General features: G+C 60.6%; 1 protein-coding gene across 3 annotated transcripts in view; it reads right to left on the reverse strand.

Moving 5' to 3' along the window:
* Positions 1–17281: 17281 nt before the first annotated feature.
* Positions 17282–22938, reverse strand: part of SLC6A1 (solute carrier family 6 member 1) — a 39703-nt gene continuing 34046 nt past the window's right edge. For all 3 annotated transcript variants that reach the window (XM_051851708.3, XM_089305632.1, XM_089305633.1), the window contains exons 15-16: positions 22729–22896; positions 17282–19292 (exon numbers count right to left, since the gene is read on the reverse strand). In XM_051851708.3, coding sequence (XP_051707668.2) covers positions 19188–19292; positions 22729–22896 — 273 coding nt within the window. In that variant the 3' untranslated portion in view covers positions 17282–19187. The remainder of the gene's footprint in view (positions 19293–22728; positions 22897–22938) is intronic.

Genomic DNA, 22938 nt, shown 5'->3' on the forward strand with positions numbered 1-22938 from the left:
CTCTCCAATCAGGAGCAAGTCCTACAGTTAATTGGTTGAACTGGAGGCAGCTGTGCGGAAGCTGTTTACTTCTCTCCCAGCGCCATATTGTGGGAGAGCAGATGCATAGAATAAGTCTTAATTCGAGTAACTTAGTCTAGTCCGGATTGCTCCCCACAGATGCAGCCACCCAGGGCAAAGCCGCTGACCACCACTTACTGCCCTCGTGCCTAAGGCAGAGTGAACACATGCATGAGTGAGTGACAGGGAGAGAGAAGGGCTCGGGGGCTGGAGTGGCAGGTGGAGCTGGGTCTGTAGAGCTGTCAGCCCTGCTCCAATCCACCTGGCGTCAGGTCTTTGGAGAGGGGCTGCAGGAAGCACCCGGCACCCTGCTAGAACCTCACCCATGAGCAGACAGCAAGGGTGCTGGGCGCTTGTCACTGCCTGGCTCTGCAAGGTTTCCTGGGGAGGAGACAAATGACAGACTCAGGGCTCCTGGCCACCAGCATGGAGCCTGGGTCCATGCCAGGCATGCTACCAGGCCCCAAAGGGTTGTGCAGGACAGACTCAGACCTGTTCTGCAGCTTAGGGTTGAGCACAGGGGTCAGCAAAACCCAGCCAGTGGGTGCATTCTGGCCCCCTGCCTGTTCTTGTAAATAAAACTTTATTGGGACCCAGTCATGCTCATCATCTGTGGCTGTCAGTGGCAGTGTCGGGCAATTACAACAGGGACTGTGTGTGGCCCACAAGACCTAAATGCAATGCCCTTTTAGCCCGGCCTTTACAGGAAGCTGGGCTGACCCTGGCAGAGGGACCAGGCAGAGTCAGCATGGGAAGCAGAGAGGAGTAAAAACACAGAGACGAGGATGGGGAGAGAAGGAGCTGCCCTATATCATATGGGAAGACTGCCTCTCTGGCGTGCATGGCCCCACCAAAACTCACATAGAACTACTGTTTTAAACAGTTATCTACTTATTTGAAAAGCAGAGAGCAGAGAAGGAGAAATGGAGAGATCTTCCTACTGGTTCACTCCCCAGATGGCTGCATTGGTCCGGGCTGGGCCAGACCAAAGCCAGGAGCCTAGAGCTCCATCCAGGTTTCTGACATGGGTGCAGGGGCCCAAGCACTCGGGCCATCCTCCGCTGCTTTCCCAGGCGCATCAGCAGGGAGCTGGATCAGAAGTGGAGCAGCCGGGACAGGAACCAGCGCTCATGTGGGATGCTGGCATCACAGGCAGCTTAACCAGCTGTGCCGCAGCGCTGGCCGCTCAGGTTAGAATTTCATCCCCACCATCGGGGGTCAAGAAGGTGGAAAGTTGACCCAGCTGTGGGATGTGGAGGGGACCTCAGGGAGGTGACCAAGGTCAACTCAGGCCAGGAGGGCTGGTCCTACTGCAGTGGGAGGCGGCTCTGCGGGAAGAGGAGGGGTCTGGGCATGATGCTGCTGGCCTGCAATGCCCTGAGCTGCCCGGGACTCCGTGGGACCTCCCAGAGGCAGCCCCTGAGCTTGGACTCCCTCCACAAGTACAAGATGGAACATCTGCTCTGTAAACCACTCAGTGTGCGGTGTGCAGGGAGAGCGACCAAGAGCGGATGCCGACAGCTGCTGCTCCCAGGCGCCTGCGTGTGTCATCCTCCCGCGCCAAGATGCCGCCATCGGCGGCTCCCCCCTCGGGGACAAGCTGGCTTCCAGCGGCCCCCGGGGACGAGTTACTCATCCTCACTTCACACCCAGTGTGAGTGAGCTGACGAGATCCTGCCACAGACAGATGCGGCTGCTGCAGAGTTCCAGAAGCCGGGAGAGGGGAGACGAAAGGCTGGCCCTCAGCCGGCAGGAGGGGCTGAGCAGCGGCACCAAAAGCACTCTGAGCTGGGGCTGGGGCGCGTCTCTGAGCTGTCCCAGGGCTTCTCGGGGTGGGGGGACTCACCTGTGACCAAGGGAGCCAAGGACCCCCTAGGAGCCACCTCTGCTCCCACCCCTGATGCTGGCGCACACGCACATGCGTGTACATAGCAGCCGTGTGCGTGGGTTTCTCAGGAAGGAGCCCCCTGCTGTAGGCAGAGGAGGCCGTTCACAGAATCGGGGGGAGCCTCTGTAAGAAACCACTTTCAAGGCCGGCGCCGCAGCTCACTAGGCTAATCCTCCGCCTTGCGGCGCCGGCACACCGGGTTCTAGTCCCGGTCGGGGCGCCGGATTCTGTCCCCGTTGCCCCTCTTCCAGGCCAGCTCTCTGCTGTGGCCCGGGAGTGCAGTGGAGGATGGCCCAAGTGCTTGGGCCCTGCACCCCACGGGAGTCCAGGAGAAGCACCTGGCTCCTGCCTTCGGATCAGCGCAGTGCGCCGGCTGCAGCGCGCCGGCCACAGCGGCCATTGGAGGGTGAACCAACGGCAAAGGAAGACCTTTCTCTCTGTCTCTCTCTCTCACTGTCCACTCTGCCTGTCAAAAAAATAAAAATTAAAAAAAAAAAAAAAGAAACCACTTTCAAAACGCTCTGTCCGGCTCGGCGGCACGTGAACAGAAACAGAAATCACCACACGCCCAACAGAAACCCTGGCACAGGTCGGAAACTTCGCGAGACCTGGAAAACCTGTGAGTGCCGGAGCTCCCCGCCGGCCTCGGGACGCGTTCCTGATGTTCATGCCACCTGCTGCTCAGATGCACGCGTTCCCGCGACGCCCACAGGGAGGGCACCTCGGCCTTCTCTCCAGTGTGCGCTTCTCCCTGAGCTGGGTGGGGGGCCGGGGGCTCTGCGCACACGCCTGCTCCTGAGACGACACTGCATCTGGTCCTACAGACACCAGGACCTCGTGTGCTCCCCATCACCCCGCTGGCTGCTGTGGCCCTTGTGAAAGTGTTAGACCGCATTACCGAGGCACAGATGGACAAAACCACGACCAGGCACCCGTGGGAAGCGGACCTCTCCGTTTCCAAGGCCAACTTCCAGCCCTATCCATGTGCAAAGCTGCTGCTCTCTGTGGCCCACACATTTCTGGGGCTGGCACCACACCACACACACGGAGAGATTTCACAGCTACCTCCAGCCAAGCTCCTGCAGCTGTGACAGAGGGCAAGGCGCCCTGGGCAGCAGCATTGTTCCCGGAAGCCCTGGCCAAGCCAGGGTGAACAACCACCTGCCAATGGCAGGAACCAGGGGCCACACCCTAGAGCCCACTGGTCCCAACCCAGCATGTCCACCAGTCACCTTCTCCCAGACGCCATTGGGGGAAGAGAGGAGAGGCGCGGCCCTGCAGAGCGATGCAGGGGTCTCTGCTGCCCAAGGTTAAAGGTGTTCCAGCGCTGGAGTAGAAAAAACAAAAGCGTGGTCCAGGCAGGCACGGGGCTGTCACTCAGCCACACAAAGGGGCGGAGCCCTGGAAATGGGATGCCACGCTGCCAGACATAAAGGCCCACATGGTGGACAGTTCTGGCGAGGCCCGCCCCCTGGCTCGGAAAGCAGGCTGGGGGTCGCTCGGAGTGTGGGAGAGGACGGGTGTGGGGCTTCTCTTGGGAGTGGCGCCCAAGTTCTGGAATTGGATGACGATGGTGCTTTTCTGACTCTGCTGGAAATCACGGCACTGTGCACTGTCAAAGGGGACATCTTGCTTGGCGTGAACCCCCCCCCCGACTGTGAAACTCACTTTGAAGGGAGAGCAGCGTGTCTCCGCGGACATCCCGGCATGCTCCAGGGGAGGGGAGGCAGGGGCACTGTCCTGCCGGTCCTGCTCGCGCTGCGCCACTGACCCCACACTGTCCTGGCCTAGCTCCCCAAGCAGTGGACTGCACCCTTCCTTCAGAGCCCGGGTTGCGGGAAGTGCACGCGTGGAGGGGCAACAGCCGGGGACCAGGAAGGCCCCCACCCTGCTTCCACATGCACCAAGGAGCACCTGTGTCTGAACCTAAGCGTGTTCAGCCACATGTGTGCGCATGTGAGGCTGCGCGCCTGTACCTGTGCTCCATGCATGCGTACATGTGTGAGTTCTGGACGCCTTCCTGGCTTGTGTGTCTCTCACGCATGAGCCGCCTGGTGGGGGGAACTTCAGGAAGTCCACAGAACAGTGGAATGGAAAGGTAGTGCTTCCCTGCCCATGAACCCTGTAAGGACCCCTCACGGGACCCAAGCACACAGGGCCAATGCGGACCCTTACGCCAGCGGGATTTGGGGGTCCCTGGGTCCTTGTCTGTGACTACTGCCAGACAGGCACAGACGGGAGAAGCAGGGGAATCAGGCGGCCGGATCCAGCTCTGTCGATGATGTGCCAGGCAGGGGCCTCCAGGCCCACGTCCTGATGTGACACGGGAACCCCGTTTCCTGGTTTCCTTGTGAGGGCTCTGCCAGGGGGTGCCTGGGAGGAGGCCAGAGGATGGGCCCCGCGTGCCTGTGGCACTGTTAGCTAGCAAGATGCTGGCGGGAGGTTTTCCCTCCCACTCACTGCCACCAAAGCCTGACCCCTTCAGAAGCTGAAACTGGAGGTGGCTCCAGGCTCTTCCTGCATCGCCATGGCAACCCTGCCTTCCACCGTGACAGGCGTGGGAAGGGGATCAGCGGTCCCTAGCACTGGCCCAGGCCCCGTCACCTGCCTGGTGTGGCTGCCCTGTCCCTCCTGCCACGCCCCCACCCCGGGGCAGCCCCTGAGAGTGTGTTCTGAGGTCGGCACAGGCAATGCCCTGGAAGCCCCCGTGCCCCACCCTAAAAGCCTGTCACAGGTGGGAGGTGGGCTCCGGCACCTGCCCGTCTCAGCTGCTCCCCAGGAGGGGAAACACCAGGAGGAGATGTGCTGCCCCGGGCTCAGCCAGGGGCAACCCGCTGGGCCGCCAGTCCCTGACAGAGCGCCATTCAGTCATTCATTCATTCACACACCCACCCACTCACTCGGTGATGTTGCCGCTGATTATTCAACTAAGCACCTGTCCACTCCCAGCCGGGCCTCGTCTGTACTTGTGTGTGGCAACACACCATGTGTGTGGCCTTGGGGGTGGTGGGGGACTAGGGACACAGTCCCCACCACCCTGCACGCAGTTTCTCCAACTCTGCCGACACGAGTTCCACGTCTGCTGGCAGAGAAGCCCATCCTAGGAGACACCGGGGTGCTGGGGGGACTTCCGCACCCATGTGAGATCTCAGGGGTGCGGGGCCGGCCCGGGCCACCCTCTGTGTCCATGGGGGCCCCAGACACCAGAGCTCAGGTCCCCCACCCCAAATGCACAGAAGCCACACAGTCCTCCCGCACGATTCAGATCCCCTCGAGATTCTGACCACGCTGGCCACACGGGAAGCGCCGTGACGCCGTGTGGTTAGGGAATGGTGACAAGGAAAGAAGCCTGCACGCACAGACACCAGTGGCCCCGCCCAAGTCTCTGCTGCCCCGTGTGGCCTGTGGACACCGCGGTGGGGGTGGCTGGGGGCCTGGCACAGCTCAGTCCCTCTGCCTGAGAGACGCCTGGGGTGGGGGTGGGGCTCTAGAGCAAGCAACAGTTCCCGCACTCGAGACAGAGGGAAGGGAACAGTGTGTGCAGAAGCACAGAGGCAGGGGGAGGAGCAGAGGGAGGAGCCGGGGGGGGGGGCTGAACACTGGGGAGGAGCTGGGCGGATCACAGCCAGATGAGAGGGCAAGCGAGGACGTGACAAGGCCAGGCTGGCCACTGAGAGGCCGCTCCAGGCAGGACGGGCAGGGAGACCGGGGCGGAGGGAGGGAGCTTCAGGTGGCAGGGAGGATGACGCACTTGAGGGCTGCTCCAGGTCAACAGGAAGTGGAGGCTGGACACAGAGAGGGAGGGTGTGGGATGCGCAGACCACGCCTGGGCATGGAGCTGGGCCGATGGGAGGGAGGGAGCTGGAGGGAGCCGCCCACCACTCTCCGCCGCGCCTGGGGCCCCTGAGTGAGCTCAGCCTCGCCCCCCCCACCCTGCCCCCAGCCCTCCAGACAGCAGAGAAGTTTTACAACAACAACAAAAAACTTTGGTTGTTGCTCCAAAAACGATCCAGCCACTGAGAGAGGCCACAGCACCAGCGCTGTGCCAGTCGCGCCCTCTGTCCCCAGGGCCCCGAAGCTCACACTCCCCCTCCCCTTCCACGCCACCGGCCTCGATGGATTCTGGCTGACAGAAGGGGAGGGGCAGTGACCAGCGCCTGTCCATCAGAAGCAGGGAGTCGCCGCTGCCCGGATTCACAGCAAGCTCTCCCCCTGCCTGGCTGACCCCGGGCCCTCATGAAGCATCAGGTCACGGCAGGCCCCACGTAAGTACACCAAGCCTCTCTCGAGGCCAAGACTGCTGGCCCCCACCACGGCCCCCTAGGCCTGTGGACCTCCTCCTGTTCCCACACCTGCTTGAGCCAGGCCCACGCCCTGCTGGTGCTTCACACAGTCCCACACCAGCAACCGGCACCCAGCGGCTCCTTGGTGGTGGCTCCCTCAGCCCCTCTGCCACAAGGCCTCCTTCTGCAGGGCCTCCCTGAGGCGCAGGTGCTGACGCCCAGCGACTGCCCCTTCTGCCTTCCTGGCTCCCTTCCTCCTGTCTCCCGGGCAGGATGCACACAACTGGAAGAGCTGGAAACCAGGGCCCACCCACCTCTTGGGCAATTATACAGAGAAGGCCACACGGGTGCAGGTTCCAGAAGCCCCGGCCCGCATGGACCCAGCCTGGCCGGCCAGGGCCTGGGACTCTGCCTGTGGGAACACCTGGGTTGGGCGACAGCGCCACCTGCTGGACATGAGACCAACTGCCTGGGAGAGAGACAAGGGACCGTGACCACAGTGCCCAGTAGGCTGGAGCAGAAGCTCCAGGGTGAGGGGCTCAGAGACCCCTCACACCCTGCATGACTCACAGCATGGTTAAGAGCTCCAGGGCTGGACGCGTTCGATTCCTGCCTGGACCCCTTCCTGCTCGTGCCTTCCTAAGCCAGACCCTGAGACTCGTATCTGAGACAAGGAGGGTCCTGGCCCCTCCTCGACAGGCTTGCCACCAGCTCTCAAATACCTCCTCCCCGGAGAAGCCTCCCTGGATGGCACCTCCCTCATGGCCGTTCACCCTCTCCCTCTGCTGTTCACTTCTCTTTCCCGATATAGTGAGTCTGCACCTGACCTTTTAACAGTCCCTCCCACGGAACGCCCGCTGGCTCCTGGCTGCTCAGAGCTGTGCCGTGGCCGGTGCAGGCGGGGATACACCAGCCAGCGTTCACCTGCTCGCCGGCATCCCCCCCGATGCAGTGACTAAGGCGTCCACCCCCGAGGCAAGCCCCTGGGCCACCCAGGTGTGGTTTTTACTGGGATAAATCACCCACTGCAACCACCGTCGAGTCCACCCAGTGTTGTGCAGCCGTCACCAACACTCATTCCCGGAACATTTAGCTCTCCCCAAGCTGGAACTCGGCATTCCCCAACAGCCGTTCATTTCCCTTTGCTCCGGGGCCCCTGGCGGCCACTTCTCCACTCCGACTGCTCCAGGGCCCCCATGGCAGTGGGACCACAGTGGCAGAAGCCTTCGCAGTGCGGAAGTGAGGACTGAATGACAGTGCAGGGAAAGCAGCACGCACAGGGTGGCCACACTGTGAGAGCCCCTGTGAGGCCAGCAGCACGCACAGGGCGGCCACACTGTGAGAGCCCCTGTGAGGCCACCCCGTGCCTCCCTGGCTCCTTTCTGAAGCCGCCCAACCCCAGCAGGCAATGGGTGTCTCAACCAGCCGAGAGCTTCGTGGCTGCTATACTCAGCATAGACACCAGATGGCAGCCTCGCGCCGTGGACAGGCCTTTGGCAGCTGCCAGTGGAGAGGAATCAGGATGGGGTGCTCTCCGTCCTCCTCGGGGACCCAGCTGCTGCAGACAAAGGCTCCTGGGGATGCAGGAGCCCAAGTCCGCCAGGGTATGAGTCGTGGGCAGACACAGTGAGAGCCCAGCTAGCAGCAGGAAGAGGAAAGGTCACCAGGAAGCTCAAGCCCGGCCACCGTCGCGCTGTGTGGCATCAGGAGGGTCTCGTCGCCTTTGGGCCTCCACTTCAGCATCTGTGAAGTGGGCTGCGGGGCGGAGCGAGCAGAAGGCGTGTCAGGTTCCGGCACGCGGCCGGCGCTCTGGCCTCACTGATCATTGGTGTTTGCTGGTGTCATGGAGAGGGGGGCTTCCCCTGTAAGCCCCACAGAGCCAGGAGGCGAGGGGAGGGGTCTTTACTCCCCTTCAAGCTGTCTCTCCAGTCTCCACCACGTGCTCGAGATGAGCACACTCTGAGCCACAAGGCAGCTGCCCGGTGGCACAGGGACCAGGGGGTCCTGCACCCCTGGAGACCACTCCCTAGCTGCCTGCCTCTGCAGTCTCCCAAGTGGGTGTTTCCATCTCACAGGTTCCTCTCTGACCTCAGAAATGAGTTCTCATTGCCCACGAAGGCCACCGACTGCACAACTGTGCGGTGTGAAATGTGCAGGAAAGGCAAGGCCACAGAGACTCAGGGTAGACGTGTGGGTCCAGGAGTGGGAGTGGGAGGGGCGGAGAACCTGCTCAGCGAGGTTCCCTCCTGGGACAATGAAAATTATATGGAATGAGGTCGAACTGAGTGCACTAAATGTCACAGAATTGTTTGCTTAAAAATGGCTGAATTTTGGATAAAATCATAGGATCGCCTCACTTATCTGTGGGAAGAACATTTGATAAAATTTAACATCCAGGGCCACCCTGTGGTATAGTAGGTAAAGCCTCTGCCTGTGGCGCCGCCATCCCACATGGGCGCTGGTTTGAGTCCCAGCTGCTCATCTTCCGATCCAGCTCTGCTGTGGCCTGGGAAAGCAGTAGAAGATGGCCCAGGTGCTTGGGCCCCTGCATCCGCATGGGAGACCCAGAGGAAGCTCCTGGCTTCAGATCAGCCCAGCTCTGGCCGCTGCAGCCATCTGGGGAGTGAACCAGATGGAAGATCTCCCCCTCTCTCTCTGTCTCTCCCTCTCTCTGTATCTCTGTCACTCAAATAAATAAATAAATCCTTGAAAAAAAAAAGGAACATCCATTCATGATACATGAACAAGTTAGGCCCGGGAGGAACACACATCACTCAGGCTGTGTACAACCAAGAAACTGGCAGCATCAGATCGAATGGGGAGAAGCTGGAAACAGGATGGACAGACAGCCAACAGAGTGGGGAAAACAGTCGCAAAACTGGCACCTGACAAAGGGTTACAGACCTAAAAGTCTCATCCCAGCAACACGACGAAACAATGGAGGCAAGAAGCGGGCAACGGATCCGGGTAGAAATTCCTTACAAGAAGAAGTACAAATGGCCAACAGACACACGGGCAAACGCTCAGCAAAAGGCCGGCACACACTCGGGCAAACACTCAGCACCACCAGCCATCAGGGAAATGCAGACCAAACCCACAAGGAGCCGTGTCTCACTCCAGCTGGAATGGCCGTTATGAAAACCACAGAAAGTAAGCAACACTGAGGAGGACATGGAGAAAAGGGAACCCTAGACAGTGCAGGTGGGAACGAAGTTACAGCCTTGTGGAAAACAGCTCAAGAGGCGGACCTCCCACATGGGCCCCTTCCAAGTATACGAGGGAGGTACTTGTGCTCCCGTGATCACGACTTGGAATCAACACAGGCGCCCCCCACTGGTAGATGGCTAGATAAAGCAAACGCGGCACATTTACACAGTGGAGTATCCCACAGCCATAAAGATGAAATCCTGACTTGCACGGAGCAACGCTTGGGACTGCAGGTCACACTGCAACAAGCCACACTCAGAGAGCAAATGCCAAGGCTGCCTCACACGTGTTACAGGAAGTCCACCTGCACCTGTCGCCCTGGCAACCAGAGGCTGAGAGGGCGGGGAGGGGCAGAGGGCGGCATGGCAGGGTGGTGGTGGATCCCACTCATGGATCCCGCACCTTGTAAGTGATGGGTGAGGGGAGCCAGCAGACCCTGCGCAAAAATGAGATGGAAATCAGATCGGTTACGCTGCATGCATGTGGTGAGATACTGCACTGCAGTGCGCCACATACATGCACACGCAGTCCCTGTGGACAAAAAGTCTAGGGAAAGTGATGTCACACTGAACCATGAACCCCGCACGTGTGGGCATGCACAATTCTACACGTGCAAGAAAACTTAAAAAAAAAAAAAAACCCTTTTAAATGGTTGGTTTTACAGAAAGTGAATTTTGTCTTGACTTTAAAAGAGAATGAAGTCTTTAGTAGGTCTCTGCTGCCGGGAGCTCTAAGCACAGGGCTGGGCACAGGTGCAGTGGCTTTGCAAACCGTGACAAGACTGCAACTTTCCTCCCCCGATGACAGAGGAAGAACCAGCAGTCACTCACTGTGGTAGAATGAGAAGGCCATGCCAAGATGGCTACTGGCAACGGAAACTGCCTGGCAACAGGCTGTGATTGGGTGGCTTCGGAAACTGCCTAGCAACAGGCCATGATTGGTTGGGGCATAGACCTCCCCTTGACTACACTGGCTGCCTTGGCTGTTTAAGCTGCTGTACCAACTGAAATAAACCAGCCTGCGGGCTGCTCTCCTCTGGCCTGCTTTCACCAAACTCCCGGGGTCTGTGTGGTGACTCCGCGCCTCTTGCCCCCACCACGCTCTTCCTCTCAGAACGAATCCACAGCAACAACCCACCTATCTGCGTGTCCATCTGTCCGTCCATCCATCCATCCATCCATCCTTCAACCCACCTGCCTGTGTGTCCGTCTGTCCATCCATCCATCCGTGTGTCCATCTGTCCATCCATCCATCCACCTGTCTGCACCTCTGTGTCTGTCTGTCCATCCATCTGTCCATCCATCCATCCATCAACCCACCTGTCTGTGTGTCTGTCCATCCATTCATCCATCCACCCACCTGACTGGGTGTCCATCTGTCCATCCATCCATCCACCTGTGTGTCCATCTGCCCATTCATTCATCCACCTGTCTGTATGTCTGTCCAACCATCCATCCATCCATTCACCCACCTCTCTGTCCATCTATTCATCATCCATCCACCTGCGTGTCCATCCATCTGTGTCCATCCAACCATCCACCTGAGTCCCTCCGTCCATCCACCTGTCTGCCGACACACGCAGCCACACATACATGCGTCAATACACACTCATGCGTCCTTCCCTGATCTCCCTATTAGCCCATCTGTCCTCCTAGGACTCGCCCACTCAGGCACTCAACTGCCCACCAGACCCTTAGCACCGCTCCCTCCCAGCGCCATCGGCCCCTAGTCAGTCCTGTCCTCGTGGAGGGGACTGAGTCCTAAATAATCACAGCCGAGCGTGACCAAGCGCCCAGGCCTCCTCAAACCCACACCCACCGGCCTCTGCCAACTCAGGCCTCACAACAGCCCGTGGGGCGGGCGCCACTCCCATTTTACAGACGACACAGCGCAGGCCAGGGGAGGAGAATCCAGCTGATGTTGGTGCCAGAGCACAGGGTCCGCGTTCTTACGGACGCACGCGGCACCTGCAGCGGTGACAGCCAGGGCAGTGACGCAGCCGGCACCGTCACCCCCAGCTCGCGGACACTTAGGTCCCCCCCCGGGGAGGGAAGGGTCCCTCCGCTGGGATCTGGCGCAGTCCGCCCAGGAAGCTGGGTCAACGGAGGCCGCTGCGGCGGAGGAGCCCTGCCCCGGGCGCCAGCCCCTTGGCAGAAGTGATGTGCATGCGCCTTCTCCTCCCTCACCCCGTGTCCCTGTTGCTGCCATGACCCGGTCCCGGGCTCTGAACGCCTGGACTGTCTGGGATCAGCCGCCCTCACCCAGCACACTGAGCAGGCCTCAGTCCTGCGCGGGGCCGGAGGGAGCTCGGCACCCCCACCCCGCTCGGCCCTGCTCTCCCTGGCCACCGTCCATCTCATCACAAAGGGGCTTTAGAGCCGCCCCATGCTCACTTTAATTAAAAGGGAAGGCCCTCCCGGAGCTGTAGGACGGCTTCACTGCCTCCTCGGACCATTTGCACGGTCTCTGCGCCGGAGCCGGGCGCCTGGGTAATTGGAAGTTACACATGAACAGGGACAGGGCTCTCTCGGGAGAGGCCCACGCTGGCGCGGGCTCCGGGCTCTCCTGGTGGGGCGGGGGCGGCCAGGCCCCAGGTTGGGGGAGGCGGCGGGGCCAGGGTCCGGGGCTGCCACTGCCCCATCAGAGTGAGCCCCCCTCAATCGCTGGGGAGCCGAGGGGAGCCCCAGGCCCAACCACCTAATTCTCAACAGCTCACGCATTGCCTTCTTACAGAAAAGCAGCAAAGCAGAGCAAAAGGAGGGGCCCTCGGGCCTCCAGCCCCAGCCCCAGCTGGACATGATCACCGCACACCCCTGGGCAAGCCCAGCCTTCTGGAACTTTCCAGACGCTTGGCACACACAAGTGATTCTTACTGCCGTCTCCCCTTGATTACACAAGAGACAGACACTCAGGGTAAGCAGCTTAGCAAGTTCCTAAAAACAAAACCTTTCAGCCACGCGCTCACACTGCTGGACCTGGGGAGTGTGCAGGGTCTAGGAGGCCTGGCCCGGCAAGGAGCTGGAGTTCCCCTGCCTCAGCGGTCACATCTGTGGAATGGGCATCATCTCCCAGCAGCTCTCTGGGGGTCACCCTGTGCAGGAGTGGGATTACAGCCCGCCTAGCCCTGCGCATCCAGTCCAGACTGGCCTGCTGCACACACCAACGACCCTCAGGGGACACCTCCTCCTGGGCACTGGGTGACACGAGGCAGAGTAGCCAGCCAAATCCAGGGGCGAAGCACGGTATTTCTGAAACCCTCACAAGCACAAATCAGAGGGCATGGACTCCACCTGCCCTCCCGCTCACCCGCACGCCGGGAGGGCTGGCTGGGGCCCCGGGCACCGCGGGGCTGCCAGGGAGCTGTGGCTGCTGCCCCTCGATGGCTGCAGGTTCCCACCAATCGCTGCCCAGGCAGCAGAGTCCCAGGGTTGGCACAGCTCAGTTGAGGACCCCTCTGGGGCAGGGCGGAGCCTGGGCACCCATAGCAGGAGCCCCATCAGAGTTTGGCACTGAGGCAGGAAGCGGAAATGGCCCTTGGCTCACGAGCCAGGAGTCCCGGCCACCACCAGGAGCCACCATGGTGGGCAGGCAAAGAGCTGTGTGGGGCCTGAGCATCCCCGCAGGCTGCAGGCAGGGAGCCAACAGCCGGCTCTGCTTCCTACTTGTCCCCCAGCACCCAGGCAGGTGTCGGGCTATGGGGGGGACACTGCATGCTGGGCCCCACCCGCCCCACGCCTGGAGTTGGAGCTGCGCCCCCAGCAGCACCGTCCCAGCCTGGAGCTCCGACTCTGGGGTCCTGGCGGGAGCTCGGAGTGGACGGGGCTGAGCTGAGAGGCCCCCCCCCCCGCCCCCAGGACCAGGCTCAGCAGTCACTCTGCTAAGTCAAGGTTGCCAAAGGCGGTCGGCTGGGTGCAGAACGCAGGCTCCTGGCTGTGGCCGCCATTTGTGGAAGATTCTCCTGTCTCCCTTTCTCTCTGTAACCCTGCCTTTCAGATAAATGAATATTTGTTTTAAAGTCTTCCTTTAAAAAATAATATCCTGGTGCCAGTGTTGTGACATAGCAGGCAGCCCTGTGATGCTGGCACACCCGTGGGCACCGGTTCGTGTCCCAGCTGCTCCACTTCCTATCCAACTCCCTGCTAATGACCTGGGAAGGCAGTGGAAGATGGCCCAAGTGTTTGGCCCCCTGCACCCACGTGGGAGACCTAGATGGAGCTCCTGGTGTCTGCCTGGCTGTTGTGGCCATGTGGGGGGGGGGGTGAACCAGCGGGTGGAAGATTGTCCCTTTCTCTGTCACTCTTTCTAAATGAATAAAATAAAAAATTTTTCCAAACCAGTAAGTAAAAAAAAAAAAAAAGATACCTATGAACCGGAAATTCACAAAATAAATACAAAAGGCTAGAATGCTCATGAAAAAAAATCTAGTATCGGTAAAATTCATAGAAATACAAGGTCAGATTTAAGATTTCCTTGGCTGTGGAACTGACGGTTTCTTAAAAGAACAAGGACCAGGCTTGGAGAAGCGCCACTGCCGTCCACTCCGCACAGGTGACCTGGGTGCAGGTGGGCGGGGCCTTCTCCAGGCCACCTCTGGGACATCATTCCGAGGGAGCGGACAAGCACGCGGTGCGAGCTTGCGGCCCTGACCCTGTCTGTGTCTAACATCTTTGTGGTTGACAGGACCAGGCGCTGGGTCGGCCTGCCTGGACAGGGTTCACTGCCCTGTGTGGTCTGCGTGGCTGTGGTCTGTGAAGGGGGACACACGAGGTCTATTCCACGCATCCTGTGAGCTGGCAGAGATAGGAACTGCGTCTGAGGCTCTGGGCTTCTGGGGGTCCCTGCAGAGATCGGGGGGCCTTTCCCACCTCCTTCTCCACCTCTCCGAGAGCCCTAAGGAAGTGAGTCCCCAGGTAAGCTGGGGACCCCAAATGCTGTGCTGCTGGCTTTGTCCTGGAACCAGATCAGCTCAGCCGCAGTCACCCTGGTTGGCCCCGGGAAGTCAGGAGCTCCGATTTGCAGCCACATCTGATGAGAGGGTAGGGGCCTAATTAGCAAGCCACAGTTTGATCGACACTCCTCAAACCCGGGGCTCTGGGTGGGGCATGGACCTCCCAGGGGACACTGTGGAAGCAGCCTTGCTGTCCCAGCACCTGCTGTTTCACCACTGCTCTGGGTGGGCTGAGTTCTAACTCACTTTTTTTAATGACAACTTTGGAAGGAAACTGAGGCACACAAGAGATTTAAGTCACGTGTTCAGAGCTGCAGAGTAAGGAGCAGAGGCCAGAACTCACACGGAAGGCTGTCCACCAGCCCAGCAACCTGTCTACCTACTCACCTACCCATCATCCATCCATCCATCCATCCATCTACCCACTCATCCACCATACACACCTGCTTACATATGTCCATCTATCCATCTACCGACACATCCACCCACCTGTCCATCCATCTATACATACTTATACACACCTACCCATCTATCCACCCACTCACTCATCCATCCAGTCGGCCACCCACACATCCATCTTCCCACCCACCCATCCCACCACCTCTGACCCGTGACTCAGTGAGGAGCTGACATTTCAGCAGGGACCCAGAGAAGGGGAAGACCCAATGTGAGGTATCCGGGGAAGAGTGGAGCAGGCAGGAGGAACGGCAAGGCTAAGGCCCCGAGGCCCCCAGAGCATGAGCAGCAGGTGCCCCTCCGCCTGGAACTGTGTTCCAAGCCCCTGGAGCTTTGCTTACTCTGCCCCCGCCTCCTTCCAACAACTCTTCCTCATCCTTCATCTTCACATGGGCTCGGCCCACCATGGTCTGACAGCAGCTCTGGGGCTTTCTTTGGTTAGGGCACCCTAATCCCTCACCTTCCAGGCCAAGGCAAGGCTCCCTTGGTGACCCTGCAGCCACCAAGCTCAGGGAATGGTGAGTGCAAAGGGCCTGTGCTGGGGACAGGCTGGGGGCTCCCGGGGTGGAGAGAGGCCATTGATGAGGAGCTGAGCAGTTTCAAGGTCAGAAAGCTGGAAGGTGACTGGCTCTGCTAGCGTCACAGGCCAGGGGAGGGAGATGGAACTGATTCCTGCGTGGCAGGAGTTAGCCCAGGGAGGCACGAGCAGCTTTGTGTTTCGATGGCTCACACTGGATGCTGTGGCACTGTGGACCGTGGGGGCAGGCCTGGGGACAGGGGACAAGTTGTGTCCATGGGAGTGATGGTGGCAGCCTGGACTGGGCAGAAGCAATGTTGCTGACCCCTCCCCCCCCACTCCACCACACCAGTTTCTGTCCACCTGCCCTCAGAGGGTCCATGGCACAAGGGCTTCGTGCTGGAGATGGGGCCCCGGGCCCAGCGTCATCAGGGAGACCCACAGCATGGAAGGGCTCAGGGCTGCTGGGTGCCTGTCCAGCCCCTGTTCCCTCCCTGAGCCTCTGGGACCCCTTTCTGGTGTTTTTTTTTTTTTTTGTTTTTAAGACTTATTTATTTATTTGGAAGTCAGAGTTATACAGAGAGGAGAGGGGGGGAGAGAGAGAGAGAGAGAGAGTCTTCCATCTGCTGGTTCATTCCTCAGATGGCCTTAATGGCTAGAGCTGTGCCAATCAGAAGCCAGGAGCCAGGAGCTTCTTCTGGGTCTCCCACACAGGCGCAGGGGCCCAAGGACTTGGGCCATCTTCTACTGCTTTCCCAGGCCACAGCAGAGAGCTGGATCAGAAGTGAAGCAGCAGGGTCTTGAACCGGCGCCCATATGGGATGTCAGGACTTCAGGTCAGGGCACTAACCTGCCATGCCACAGCGCCGGCCCCCCTCTGCTGCTTCTTAATCTTTATTATTGGAGCTAATTCAAGAGGTGGCCAAGCCTATGCCATCCTCACTGTCCTCCTGGCCACAGTGAACAGTGAGGAAACAGTCAGGTGTTTCAGGCTGGTCCCGTGGGACCCGGTTCCCAGGACTGCGGCCCAGGGGGACACGACACTCAGTGTGGCTGCCGGCGTGTAGGGAGGGGAGCCTGAGCTGCAGGAGCCTTGGTTTCTTCCCTTCCTGCAGCCACTGCAGGGGCAGGCAGAGGTGGGAGGTGGAGACACTGAGGCCCTATCCCACCCTTTGAGCACCTGAATCCAACCGTGCCTGAGGCTGGTGTGGGGTGGACACAGCATGCTCATCTAGTGCTGGCCCTGAGTCTGGCTCAACCCCCCGCGCTTTGTGGGTGCTCAGTGAGCCCTGCAAAGGTGACAGCATGCCCCTCCTCCTCACCCCCAAGACCCCCGCCCGCAGCCCGGCCCCCCAGCCTCTTCCACAACAGGGTGAGCTGCTGTCCCTTGCTGTATCTTTGTCACCAGTTCCCCTTCCCGGGATGGCCCTTGTCACAGAGCGCTGCCGTCTGCCCGCCCACTCCCTAAATGCCTGCAGCAGCCAGCGCCCGCCAGGCTGAAGCCAGCAGCCTGGGCTCTGTGCAGGTCTCTTACAAGGGTGGCGGGGACCCAGGTACTTGAGTCTCCACCTGCTGCCTCCCAGGGCCTGCAGGAAGCTGGGATCGCGGATAGAGCCACGACTCGAACCCAGGCCCTCACTCTGATAAGGGTGGGGGTGTTTCAGCTGGCATCTCAAAGGCTATGCGGACACCAGCCGCTGCCCTGCAGCTCTGGGCATCTTTCTACTGAGCTGTCCACGTGCACAGGGAAGCGCGGAGTCCCTGCTGCCTACTTGTTCAGACGGCCGCGAAGCGCAGCTCCCCCGGGCTGGGTTCCGAGCCAGGCCTTCCTCTGGGGGAAAGGGAGCGTTGTGTCTGCGCCATTGCTCCACGAAAGAGCCTGCTGTGTCCCCAGCCCCAAGAACTGAGTGCCTGACGCTGCGTATCATAGAACCTTTATTATTGTTCCTCTAAATCCTTAGAAACTGACATAACGCCCGTGCTCTGGTTATGACACCATTTATAGACATTTAAAACGCATCTTCATTTATAAATATTTTACATTTGGTCCATAGAACAGATAATTTTACTAAATAATACTGTCTTTTTTTTTAAACAGGCTCTGTATATAGTTTGAATATGTATATATTACATATATTTTTATATAGAGATAGATTTACTTGGTGTTCTGAGAATAAATCCTTATTGCAAAAAAAAGCATATATGATAATACAGTATCTTTCCCTCCTCCTGGGCAAATACTAAAAAAAAAAAACCACACACACATATTCACAGTTCTCACAGCAAGTGTACGACACGGAGTATTGTGCTCTATGAAGTTGGCCTGGGCAGAGATCGGTTAGGGGATCCCTTGCCACATACCACAGTTAGAATCGCTCAGGGACGGGAGAAATACTGCATTTAGCGGAGAGAGACTGGACTTGTTTCACATGGAAGAACGAGGAGGAAGTGAGCAGTCTTCTTGCCCTTAGCCTAAAGGAATTCACACACGGGCGGGGAGGGGGACCAGGAGACACAGTGTGGGGTCTGCTGGAGACCCTGGCGTGGGACAGTCCACGTGTGCTTGGGTCCTGGCCTCTCCACGTGGCGGCTGGGGTGTCTTAGCGCTGAGACTACGGCACACACTTCCTACGCGGACCACATGGGGTCCCACACGCCACGCGTGGGGGCAAGCACGGCTGGGTGCACGTCGGTAGTAGACGCAGATTTTTTTCTCTACAATACTGTGCTTAATACTCTGAGGGTGATAGCTTATTGCAAGATCTGGTGTGCTGGTCACTTTCAGGTAGGACAAGTCACAGTTATTACCACACTTACTAGGGATTAATCATCGAACACAGTCTGAGCTACGCGCTAAGGAGCTACGGGGCACAAGGACGCGCTGCTGCACGGGAACCCCTGTCCCGGCACGCCAGCGGCCGCAGCTGCAGCACACGCACTCCGTGGATCCCAACTCCAGGAAGGAGCGCGGGGTGCGGCCTCAGGGTTGGCGGGGCTGGGGAGGTCTGAGTGCCAGCAGGAATCTGCAGGAAGGGGAGGAGGCAGCAGCTCGCCACGGGCTGGCAGTGAGTCCGCTCGTTTCCGACAGAAGCCGGGGTCGACGGCATGTGCCCCGACTCCCAGGCGGCGCCCTCCCCGGGGCTTCCTCCGCAGACCCTCCATGCTTGGCCAAACTGGGCATCGAAAGAGAAGCGGCTCCCCGAGGGGTGTGCTTGGGCGCCTGGGGAGAGGGGCGGAGCACCCAGCTGCAGAGCTGCGGTTCCTGCTGCTACTCATTCACGGGGTGGGGTGGGGTGGGGTGGGGAGGGCAGCGGCACTGCAGACCTGGACTGCGGTCTGCGGGGGCCTCGTGAAGCTGCCTCGGGAAGAAGGGGCCAGAAAATGGAGGTGAGAGCTGCGCCAGAGCCCGCGTGCACCAGACGCCGCTCACACGCGTGCAGGCCGAACCCCTCCAAGTCCGGGATAACAGTCATGGGTCTGGGCGGGGAGAGAACAGTCGGGAAAGCGCTGGAAGCCAGGAGGGCGTGGCCCGGCGGGCAGGCTCGCCGGCAGGACGGAAAGGATATGGCCGCAGCAGGTGCAACACAGCCACCTGATGCTTACAGGGGTCTCCGTGGGAAAGGATGCCAGCCTGCCAATTGCTGGAAGCCCAGGCGAGCCCCCCACTCCCACCCCGGGCTGGCTGTGCCCACCTCCCCTGCATGTGAGGGGATGGGTCCAGACTCGCCACCCGAGGTAGGTTCAGAGAGAAGGGATCCTCAGACGTCAAGTGGTGGTCACGCTCAGCCGGGCCGGGGGGAGAGCGTCGCTCGGCAGGCGGCCGCAGCCCTAGATGTAGGCCTCCTTGCTGGCAGAGCTGCTGGCCTGGGGCTGCTCGGGGCCATTCTCGGGGCGCACGAGGTCCTCGCTGGGCTGGATCATGACCTGGATGCGCTGTGGGCATCGCGGGCGGGCGTGAGGCTCAGCCCAGTAGCTCCGCCCCCACCCCGTCGTCTGCTCTGCCTTCAGCCACGCTGCAGCTCCAGCCAGCCCCCACATGCACATCCTCTGCCCTCCGCCCCTGGGTCCAGCCCAGCCCCCATCCCTTCCCACCCCTCCTCGTGCCCTGCTCCCGACACAGCAGCAGGGGGTCCCTGAGCCACCACTGAGAGACTGCGCCCTCCACCTGCCGGGACCCCTAAGAGCTGCTGTTTGACCACAAGAGCAATCTAGGCCCACAGGGCCTGCCACCAATCTGGGCGCTGTCCGTCACAGGCCTCCGCGTCACCGCCCCCGCCCATCAGGTACCAGGCAGGCTCCTGGCCAGGGCCTCTGCAGCTGCAGTGCCTCCTCTGGCCTCAGCTCAGCTGTGTCGCCTCCCCGCCGAGGCCCCAGCACACCCAAGCCTGCCCCCCACTGCTCAGAGCCCACGGCCCACCTCATGTGGCTTCACTGTGCTCAGGGCTCCTCTCCCCTCTGCAGCTGGCATTCCCGCTCACTCCCTCTGCAGCTGAGCCCCCAGCACGGACGACAGTGAGCGGCACACAGCAGGTACTGAGTGCTGAGTCCCAGTACCTCTGCTGCAGGCACCCCCTGCTCCTGCTCTGCCCACCACAGGCCTGGGCAAAGGCCGAGCCTGCCTCTGCACGGGCACCCCTCCTCCCTGAGCTCTGGACGCTCCACGGAAAACAAAAGCCTTGGACGCAGCGTTGCAGGAGCAGGATGCAAGCCCTGGCTCTTCAACAACAGACTGCGGGCCTGGGGAAGCAGCCCCCGCTCAGGGCCTCTGGTCCCATCGGGGGGGGGGGTGGGCCCCCACCTCAGACCTGAGCACGCCCCTCCTGGCCGCCAGTGGCAGGGGCACCACAACCAAGTGGGCGGTGACCCCGGGTTCTGGCTGTGGCCCTGCACATCCCGACCCCACCTGGCCTCAGGGAGGCCTCGCCCGAAGCATCGCCGACCATCGCCGACCAGCGGCCATCTCTTCTGCCCAGCACCTCCCTCCTGCCTCGGTTCCCTCTCAGCGTCAGCACAAGTCCACAGAGAGCGCGTGGACTCAGCACAGCCTGAGCAACCCTTACCCGAAAACCCAAATCCAAAATGCACCAACATCTGAAACTCTGGGGCATTCACGTGGAGCCACAAGTGGAGAATTCCACTCCTCCCCTCCCACGAGGTCACCTTCAAATCACAGGTGCACTGAGAATGCCGCACAGCGCCACCTTCAGACAGCGTGTGCAAAGTGCAGGGGAAACCTAAACAAGCTCCTTTTACACTGGGTCCCATCCCGCGTCTACGTGCAGAACTCCAACACCCCAAAGATCCCGGTCCCAACACGTCTGGTCTCAACCATTTCCAACAAGGGATCCTCAACCTGTGCCTCAGGGTGGGGCCCTGTGGGGGGAGTGTCTGTGTATGATGGTGGGGCCCTGTTGGGGGAGTGTCTGTGTAGGATGGTGGGGCCCTGGGGGGGGAGCATCCGGGTATGATGGTGGGGCCCTGGGGGGCAGTGTCTGTGTATGATGGTGGGGCCCTGGGGGGGAGTGTCTGTGTATGATGGTGGGGTCCTGGGGGGTGTGTCTGTATGATGGTGGGGCCCTGGGGGGGGGGAGTGTCAGTGTAGGATGGTGGGGCCCTGTGGAGGGAGTGTCCGTGTATGATAGTGGGGCCCCGTGTGGGGGAGCATCCGTGTATGATGGTGGGGCCCTGGGGGGGGGAGTGTCTGTGTATAATGGTGGGGCCCTGGTGGGGGAGCATCGTGTAGGATGGTGGGGCCCTGGGGGGGGGAGTGTCAGTGTATGATGGTGGGGCCCTGTGGGGGAGAGTCAGTGTATGATGGTGGGGCCCTGTGGGGGGGGAGTGTCCGGGTATGATGGTGGGGCCCTGTGTGTGGGGGGTGTCAGTGTATGATGGTGGAGCTGGGGGGGGAGTGTCTGTGTATGATGGTGGGGCCCTGGGGGGGGGAGTGTCCGCGTATGATGGTGGGGCCCTGGGGGGGAGTGTCTGTGTATGATGGTGGGGCCCTGGGGGGGAGTGTCTGTGTATGATGGTGGGGCCCTGGGGGGGGAGTGTCAGTGTATGATGGTGGAGCTGGGGGGGGAGTGTCTGTGTATGATGGTGGGGCCCTGTGTGTGGGGGGTGTCAGTGTATGATGGTGGAGCTGGGGGGGGAGTGTCTGTGTATGATGGTGGGGCCCTGGGGGGGGGTGTCAGTGTATGATGGTGGAGCCCTGGGGGGGAGTGTCAGTGTATGATGGTGGGGCCCTGGGGGGGGGGGGAGTGTCCGCGTATGATGGTGGGGCCCTGGGGGGGAGTGTCTGTGTATGATGGTGGGGCCCTGGGGGGGGGAGTGTCAGTGTATGATGGTGGGGCCCTGGGGGGGAGTGTCCGTGTAGGATGGTGGGCCCTGGGGGGGATGTCCTTGTATAATGGTGTGGCCCCGGAGGGGTGTCAGTGTATGATGGTGGGGCCCTGGGGGGGGAGTGTCAGTGTATGATGGTGGGGCCCTGTGTCGGAGGAGAGTCAGTGTATGATGGTGGGGCCCTGTGGAGGGAGTGTCTGTGTATGATGGTGGGGCCCTGGGGGGGGAGTGTCTGTGTATGATGGTGGGGCCCTGGGGGGGGAGTGTCTGTGTATGATGGTGGGGCCCTGGGGGGGAGTGTCCGTGTATAATGGTGGGGCCCTGTGGGGGGAGTGTCTGCATATGATGTGGAACCCTGTGTGGGGGGTGTCAGTGTAGGATGGTGGGGCCCTGGGGGGGAGTGTCCGTGTATGATGGTGGGGCCCTGGGGGGGAGTGTCTGTGTATGATGGTGGGGTCCTGGGAGGAGTGTCCGTGTATTTTGGTGGGTTTCCTGCTGGGGGCCACATATGGCACATGATGTGGGGCCCTGCACGGAGGTCAATGTGTCTTTCCTTGAGGAGAAAACATCTGGTCTACAGCAAGTCCGTAGGTGAGACACAGGGAAGTGACTTTGCTACTCCAGTCTCACCCCTCATGGGCTCAAACCCGCCTGCTCTCAGGCTGAGTCCCCCGTTCCTGTTCTGGCCTTCAAAAAACTCCTTCACAACCTTGCCTGACCTCTTCCCGCCCCTGCCCCATTTCTTATCACAAACCCTGAGCCCTCCCACCCTGACCTCACTCCCGCTCACCAAAGGCAGCTAACACCCCTGGGCCTTTGCATCCCCCCCTCCCCGCCCCCCGAAACATCCTTTCTGCATCTACTTTGAACTCTGGCTTTCCCCAGAGGCCTCCTCTGAGCTACCCCCTCCAAGGCTCCACAGAGACAGGAGCCTCCAACCCTGTCCCTGGCGGCCCCCTTCACGGTGCCATCGGCTCTGCAGCTGTCTCCCTGCTGGGCGGGGGCTGTGCCGGGCGTGCTGAGGCCTTACCTGCTTCAGGGAGCCCTTCAGGGTGAGGAACATGTAGGCCATGTAGCCGGGGATGAGGACCATGGAGGACAGAGCCATGAGCCAGCCCACTCCCTGGCCCCACTTGGGGAACACGTAGCTGCCCATGGTGAGAGGGGTCATCTGCACGGCGCTGAAGAGGAACACGCCCTGCGGAGGGGGAGGGGCGGGGTGGTCAGCCTCCCAGGCCAG

Source organism: Oryctolagus cuniculus, chromosome 10 (genome assembly GCF_051225735.1).
Source record: "Oryctolagus cuniculus isolate XC-2025 breed Fujian yellow rabbit chromosome 10, ASM5122573v1, whole genome shotgun sequence".
Taxonomy (NCBI): domain Eukaryota; kingdom Metazoa; phylum Chordata; class Mammalia; order Lagomorpha; family Leporidae; genus Oryctolagus; species Oryctolagus cuniculus.